Consider the following 8,607-nt stretch of genomic DNA (forward strand, 5'->3'; position numbering starts at 1 on the left):
ACCACAATTAGACGAGTGGAACGTAACTTGGAAAACTGATAAGTTATTTCAAACATACAATAGAAAAGGCTGGCGTGGAGTCGGCAATCGGTCTTTTACGACACCATCAAGGGCCTTTTGAAATAAAAAATAACAATAGAAAATAATTACAGGAAAATGTATCTTACCTCCCCAAGCACTTCGAGGACGTCACCGACACACAGCGCCAACTCATCTGGGTTGGCTGGCTGATAGCTGAACACGGCCCGACATCGGCCCTGCACACCGCCCGTCGACGATCTGCACCAATTCTCTGTTTTACTACAAATCGTTCTTAAGATTTTTTCAAAATATCGTGTTCACTTTCGAGTGTGTGCGTTATTATTATTACTTTAATTTAAAAATTCACATTTAGTTCCACTTGTAGAACACTTCATATAGTACATTTATAAATGTGCCAAATTACACACACCTGTAAAATTTATCTCTGACACTTAAAATCAGCCAAGCATTGGCCGGCGTCAAATAGCAACACCTGGGAAGCAACACCTGACAAGACTGACAAAGAGTCCTTACAGAATAACGGTACTGTACCTTATTAACGACATTTGGTTAAAAATATTGACCAGAGCAAACTAAAAAAATATATCACCAAGAGCCGTACCGAACAAAAAACACTAACAGCAGACGCACGTCTTATCACCTTATCCGCACAGATTAGATAATATGCACATTCATTATTCCGCTAATCGAAGAAGTATTCAACAAAACGTATCAAGATCGTAACGTCATGGTATTGTCACCAAAAGTAGGTTTCCCTGTTATGAAAAGTCGAAGTCTACCGAACAGCGGAGCTTGCCTCATAAAAATGCTTATTTATTAAAAATTATGCATGACATAAACCTTACTGTATTCGTAGTATTGTGTAAGGTGTGTGTTGGAGCAATTTACACTCCGTTTAATTAATGACAATTAAGTTAAAACAAATCGGTAATACTCGCTTAAGAAACAGCGCCTTCGTAACGATAAATGTCGCACTCAATATTTTAGAGCATACCTAATCAAGTTATTAATAACATAAAAAAATCTACACCAATATACCGGATTACTAGAAATCTTGATAATCCGGAAGTAGTGATAGGATCTCAGAATTAACTTCGTACGTGATAGACACGGAGAAGTAATATTTCTACATTAGTCAGAAACAAACGGACATTGTGAATCAGTAAATAATATAGTTCCAATAGAAAGTCAACGTATTATTTAATATTATTTTTTGCGTTATTCAACCACCTTTTTTTTGTTAATCCGGGGGAATCTGCTTACAGATACCCTTTTTTTTTTTGGCTCCGCAGGGGCAGAGCCTGGGTTATGTGGGACTGGGCTGAACCCTGAAGGGGAGCAGCCCGACCGCACTACACCCCCGGAATGTTCCTCCTCTCTGCTGCAGGTGGGGGTACGGGTACGCTGTTGCACTCATCCGCGCCCCCACCAGCTGCTGGCCGCGCCCTGCGCAGCCCCTGGAGAAGGGAGACACATCGGTCCCCTGACTCCGAATGTGAGGCTCGCCGAACACCAGACGAGCCTTCCATCCCGGGCCCCTTTGTGCTGGGCAGCGAACTCCTCCGAGTCCGCTACCGGGGCCATGGGGGGCCAGGACAGCATCCACTCAACTGTGAAGTTCAGTGGCTTCTCCCCCAGCCCCCGCGGCGGATCTGATGACAGGCTCCGCCGCAACACCTAACGCGCTTCCGCACGGCCTCTCCGAAGAGTGTCCCTTGGAGCGCCCACCACCTTTTTCTTTTTTTTGCGTGGGGAAATCTAGCTAGGATACCTCTCCGCCGCGGGGGCAGCGGGAGGTTATGACTTCTACCGGCTAAAACCCCACGGTGGCCTTCTCGGGTGCTGTAGTGGGAAGGATCCGGGATCGACTTTGCGCACCGGAACCCCCCCAGCACCTAGGAGGAGCTACGTCCTCCCCCTCCTCTCCTCACGACGAAGCGGGCCACACCGCCCCGTCGTCCTCCTCGCGGCTGCCTAACTTACTGGCGAACGAAGCCCCCGCTCCGATCGCCCGCAGCCGCGAAGGTACGCCGCCGCCGAGTGGGATCAGCTTCTGAAGCATCACCGCTTCACAGAAGGAGACCACTGCCTCATGGGACTCTTGATCCGCCAACATAGCCGCTACTATGCCTGGCGGAGAGAGATCTCGCCCGATGCGGGCAACCAGGATGTTCCGCTCGGAGACCCATGCGGGGCACTAATCCAGCGTATGTTGGGCGGAACCTGGTCCCTCCCACTGTGGTGGCACTGCGTCGTCGACTCGCGTCCGATCCGATTCAGATACTCACCGAAGCATCCGTGCCCGGTGAGTATCTGTGTCAGTCGGAACGGGAGCGCCCACCACCTAGGTCAACCTATACTATTCCTGTCAGTAAATAAGTTTTCTGTAGGACAAAAATAGGTAGTAATATTGTGCATAATACTAAGAGTCGGTGCCAGGACTAAGCATTGAAGACGATGTTAACAAATTATCAATTATTACGTCATATGTAACATATAACATACGTGCGAGTACAATGACATCACTGTATATCGGATGACTAAGATTAACAAAAGCGTGAGTGCAAAAACAACACGTTCTTTGTATGAAACCTAACGCGTTACTGAAAATAATGTAATAAAGTTCATTGGTTCTATATTTTTAGTGACTCACGAGGCAAGCGAATCCTTTCCTTGACAAAGTTTCATTGAAGGAAAATTATGACGTGACATATGTAGTATATGTATAATGAACGTGACTGACGGTCTCATAGAAAAAATATTTAAGTATCAAGTGCTATCAGAATTACTTTTTACATTAAATCTGTTGCAACAATTTTGACCCTAATGATCGAATACTAACTAGTGACATCCCATAAGGAAGTCACCAGATTTATCGATACGGACTCGCATTAGGCCAGTCAGAACAAATCCTTGTAAGCATAATAAGAGTGAAATAGACGAATATACTTGGTAGCAGTAGAGATGCTTGTGAAAGAGTTCATCCGGGGAAACATTGCCAATCAACTGTGTTTTTTTTGTTTTTATAATACCAAGTGACGGAAAGAAAAAGTCGTGCGCCTGGTGCTAAGCGACACGCCTATTCATAACAGTTGCTGTGCCACTCAGAGCTTTAAATCGCTAAGATCTTAGTGGTACTACCAATGCGCCCGTCACTCTGAGACATAAGTTGACAAGTCCCATGTGTCGGCAATTTCAACAGCACCCTTACCCTCCTAATCCAGAACGTAACATGTAACATTGCTCACATTACTACTTGGCGGCAGAAATAGGTAAGGTGGCAGTACTTCCCTGGACGAACTCTTTCACAAGGATCTCTAGTGCTACTGTGACTCAGGGTGACGGGCGCAGTGGCAGTGCCCCTCAGATCTTTGCGATTTCAAGCTCTGAGTGGCACTGCAACTGCTATGGACAGGCGTGTCGCTTACCACAAAGCGCACGACTTGGCGGTCCCGTCGCGTCACTTGGTATAATAAAAAAAAGATGCTGCGCGTTTCGCGTCGTGCAGTCCGAGCGGTAACGATACACCCGATGTCTTTCTCTGACCGGGCTCAAGACTATTCCGCATAAAAACGTGTGGATCTACCTATATGCATATACTCAGGGACTCATAACTTCTCTAACTCATCTTTGTCATTTTAATTACATGTGACAATTATGAAGTATGTTTAATTAAATCGCTTTACCTTACTAGGAATCTTAAAATTTTGAGAAAGCTGGATGAAACATGGATGAACTCACATCTAAATAAAGGCTATAAAAACAAAAGCAAACAACACTACACGAAACCAGTAGTATATCATATTATAAAATCTACAATATGTGTGTCAGTGAACTAGAAACATCAGAGTCACATGGTAATTGTATACAAGTTTATAAACCTGTTTTAAAGGAGCACGACTAGTACGCAGCAGGATGTAGTATTAATACCGCATCTGAGTAACAGTAAATCTTATGACCTCAGTCTTAACCCATTTTATATTATTTTAACCTGTGGCATATAATTTGCATCGCACTAAATTGTGGCGCAGAACGTAACTTTTGCAGTCAATAAAGTAATAACCAAGAAAATAGTCATAAATCGGTGATTCCCTTTCCAAGGGTTTAAGTATGCACAAACGAGCAAAACACTTAACGATTCACGGAAAAAATAAGCGTTGACTAATTTATTAAACAAGTAAATTAAATGATTCAGCCTGCTTTGCGTAGTACTGAAGAGATAAATATTGTAAGTCGTAACACAATAGCGAAAAACAACAGGGAAGAAACGCTCACGTCCCTAAGCATGTCGCAATAACAAAACGGGCGATGGGATCAGAAGACCCTTATATACCTCAACAAACATATTGTTATTCGTAGAAGATTCATAGAAAGTGAAATAACCTTGAGATCTCTGTGACTTTTATGAAAACTTTATTTAGTGAGCGATTTCCAAGGTGTAAGATATCTTTGCTAGCCAAGAAAAACAAGCAACGCCTTTTGTACATAGTTCTTTGTCAATGAAAAAAGTAGCGATATACCTGTGAACAACATATTCAAATGATAAACAAAGAATACAGGGTGCTGGTCTAAAAAATCATTTGTTCAATTGGGGTATCATCATCTTACAGATAATCCTACAATTGATTGACATTTAAAATTTTGCAGTGAATTCGTCACCTCATGTATGTCAACATAACACGTTGAAATCCACAAATTTTATGTTAGATCAAGAAGTAAAGATTGTGATCGACCATTTTCAAGTGCCAGTGGTTCGCTGGTTGCCCTCTGGAGTCAGTAATTAATCCCGAATTTGCAAAGAAAAATATTTTTCAATGAAATTTGCCAATAAGCAAGGTGGTCCAATCTGAGGTAAAGAAAACTCAAGATTTGGATCCACTGATATCATCGATACGTATTTTATTCAAAATCAGTATGGTAATTTGGTACTGCGCTAACAGATGACGACCAATCCGAGAGTTGACAATTAGAAGATATAATGTTCAAGACCAGCACGATTTCAGTATGAGAGCGCCATGTTCTATGCAGCCAGACACGCCACAGATGTATTAACACAGCATTTCAGATGCCCCTCAGATCAGCTCCTTAATACAACTAAATTCCATTTTTGTGAGCATATTTTAAATTTCTTGGCTACACAGACAAACAGAAACCAGAAACGAGCTATAGGAAAAAATTACTCGTATAATCGATGTCATGATCTTGAGTTAACGTAAAAATTATTTGCATACAGTATAAGAGATTTATTCAAAGATCACTTATTGGAAAACCCCGGGTAATTTCTAAGATTTTCGAGGATATTATCGCTGCTACTGATATAAAAGACCGTGCTAAAACTCCGTTTAAATTTCAATAATGAATAGCTACCTATACTTAAACTCTTCTAGATGTATGTCGGCAATTTGAGAGAACTCTTTATTTTATTGACATCAATAATATTAATGTTAAAACCTATTGAGCATACCACCATTTCGCTAAAGTTTTGTCAGCCTTTCCTAAGTAATAGAATGACAATCAATAAACTCGGATCTTTCATAGTAAGCCGGAGGAGGGAAGGGAACTGTCTCGAATAATCACCCTCATCGAGAAGTTTAAGTTAACTTCAGAACTAAGTGGGGTGCGTGAATTACGGCACCTCGTCATTTGCAAAGTAACGCTAACTGTTTCCCACGCAACCAGTCAATGTATATTGGAATAATACAGCACAACCTTACAAGTATATTGAGTGATTTTTGTAATAGAAATTCATCTGAGCGAGTACTTAAATAAAACTGCTTTTCGTTCACCACTCACCTAGTGCTGTGATTTCCCTCAGTAAGTGGTGACACGAAGTTGTCCGGAAACATGCCGCGTCGCCCGCGCAGCTCCCCGCGCCACCATCCACCCGACAAACGCTCCACGTCGTGCAGGACGTCGCCTGGCCGGATCGTCAGCTCGTCCGGCTCCAATGCATCGTATGGATAGTTTACTATGCACGATCCTAGTGACAAAATTTGAGATAAACACTTGCAACATTAAATATGTTTAGGACTTATCGAATTCTTAGATTTTCGCGATTGTTACACATTGGAAATACTACTATTTTTCGGATCTAACTCGTGAATAGTTTTTCAAACAAACCAATGTTCGGGCCCTTTGTTCTATAGTCTCAAGCCTAACTGATAAATATAGGTGATTTAGATCCGAAAAAATAGTTTCATTTCCAATGTTTAAGACTTTGTCCTGGTAGTGGAAAAATAATGGCTAATTAAAAAAAAAATGTTCTTAAATATTTATAATGGCACTAGACTGCTTCGTCCTAATGTCAATCAGTAAAAGGTTAAATGTTTTAATAATGAATGTAGGTATAATTGGCCATAGTATAGTGCACAAATCTACATCCTAATGGTGTTGTAAAATAAGATTCAAAATTTCAATATCTTAAGGTGGCAGTTTATACATAAAAAGTTCATGAATTTTCATTTGTTGATTCACAGTCTTTTCCATGCAACTATATAATATGTATGCATAACAAATAGGTCTCTCCATGCAGACTATTCTGCACTAATAAAAGTTATCTATTAGTATCCATCATGTGAACCATTACACATAGCAGCATGGAGAGGCCTTATAATAAAATATGCAAGCAGTGGTATTTTTAACTTAACAGCCTTTGTCACTCTCTGGAAACATATAAAAAAACTATTGTAAAACTCATAGGATAAATAAATAATTACAATATAGATTAGAATTTCTGAATGATTAATGAACTATATGGAAACATAGATTTTTTTTCACCAGTTTTTTGTTTTGTCGTGTTTTGTGAATGAGATATGGCAAGCAAGTTTAATTAGTCATATACTTTAACCAAGCCACTTACAAGATTTATACTTTTGTCTTTAAAATGGAGAAACTCACAACATTTAGTAACAGTAGAGCTCCTTCTGAAGGAGTTCAGTCCAGGGTAATACTGCCACCTTACCTATTTCTGACGCCAAGCAGTATATCAGCATTGCTGTGTTCTGGTTTTAAAGGGTAATGGTGCTGATGAAATTCGATGCACATGGGACTTGTCAACTTATGTCTCAGGATGATGGGCGCAGTAGTAGTGCCCCTCAGATCTTTGCAATTTAAAGCTCTGGGTGGCACTGTAACTGTTATGGACAGGCATGTAACTTATCATCAGGCGACGACATCGAGCGCACGACTTGTTCGTCCCGTCACCTCAACATTACAAAAAAAAAATTTGGAAATGAGATTAGGAAGAGAAATAGAGAGAAAAAAAGCGATTATGTAATGAAATATGAAATATATTAATAAATAATTATTACAAATATTGGAGAAATGTATGCACCCCCCATGGAAGAACGGTATAAGTGGAGTTACACCAAAAATTTTTATTGCTCCATTAGATACAGAAAATATAACTCACATCCTCTCCAATTCTTGTAATTCCATTACCTAATATTGTAGATAGAGTTATAAGAATTGTATCCCCACACCAAAATGCCTCTGCCCACTTCCATCCATCAATAGTTATTATATATACTGTTCTGAGTAGGTAAACAATGGGGACTTTCACCCAAGATAACACTATGGCTCTACACAGCAGTGATAAGACCCATGATCAGTTACGGCGCGATGGTATGGTGGCCACGAAGCAAGCTGACGACCGCAACCGACAAACTGGACAAATTCCAAAGACTCGCTTGCATGGCGACGACCGGCTACATGAGGACAACTCCAACTGCGGCCGTCGAAGCAATACTAGACCTTCGACCCCTCCCACTGTTCATCAGACACGAAGCGGCGTCAACAGCAGTGCGTCTAAACAGACCCGGCCTTTGGAAGCACATGAGGACCCCACATACAGAAATCCTTTATAAGACTGTCAATGAGGAACCGCTACTGGAGGCGGTTGTGGATAGGATCCCAAAACAATAAATCTTTGACAAAAAATACAAGATACAATTGTTTGAAGATCCCAACGAAGGACTAAACCCCAGAGAGGTCCGAGTCTTCACTGATGGATCTAAAACAAATTCAGGAACAGGTACTGAGGTATTCTCAGAAGACCTCAATATCAGGATATCAGCACCACTTGGTGACCACAACACAGTATTCCAGGCTGAATGGCGGCAGAAACAATCATAGCGAGAAGAGTTTCTCCAGTTTCTCGTAATCCATTCGAACACTCTCCAACAGTATGTCAGTACTTCAAGCACGGAATAGCTATGACATAAACTCAGGGCTCATTTACGAATGCCATCAAGCACTCATGGAAGTATGTATACAAAACCACGTAACTCTACAGCGGATTAAAGGACACAGCGGCTCACATGGCAATGACTCAGCAGATGAACTAGCCAGAAAAGGGTCGGAGACGGACGCTGTAGGACCAGAACCGATAGTGTCCCTCCCCTACCAATGGTCCAGAACAACTATACACAAAGGTACAAAATCTTCACATAATAATACATGGACAACCCTTACGGTTTGCAGACAGGCAAGGGAAGCACTCCCAACACTCAATGCCAGTCTATCTCGAATATTAATTAAACTTAAAAGGCAAGAGCTTCGCACTCT

At 41.3% G+C, this 8,607-nt stretch overlaps 1 protein-coding gene across 1 annotated transcript in view; it reads right to left on the reverse strand.

The window, feature by feature from the left end:
- Positions 1 to 6,056, reverse strand: part of LOC113231888 (SH3 domain-containing kinase-binding protein 1-like) — a gene marked incomplete at its 5' end in the record, with an annotated part of 43,332 nt that extends 37,276 nt beyond the window's left edge. The window contains 2 exons of the mRNA XM_026466428.1: positions 168 to 279; positions 5,836 to 6,056. Of these exons, the coding sequence (XP_026322213.1) occupies positions 168 to 279; positions 5,836 to 6,056 (333 nt within the window). The remainder of the gene's footprint in view (positions 1 to 167; positions 280 to 5,835) is intronic.
- Positions 6,057 to 8,607: the final 2,551 nt, after the last annotated feature.

The sequence above is a fragment of the Hyposmocoma kahamanoa genome, unplaced genomic scaffold, assembly GCF_003589595.1.
Source record: "Hyposmocoma kahamanoa isolate Upper Pololo Valley unplaced genomic scaffold, ASM358959v1 66, whole genome shotgun sequence".
NCBI lineage: Eukaryota > Metazoa > Arthropoda > Insecta > Lepidoptera > Cosmopterigidae > Hyposmocoma > Hyposmocoma kahamanoa.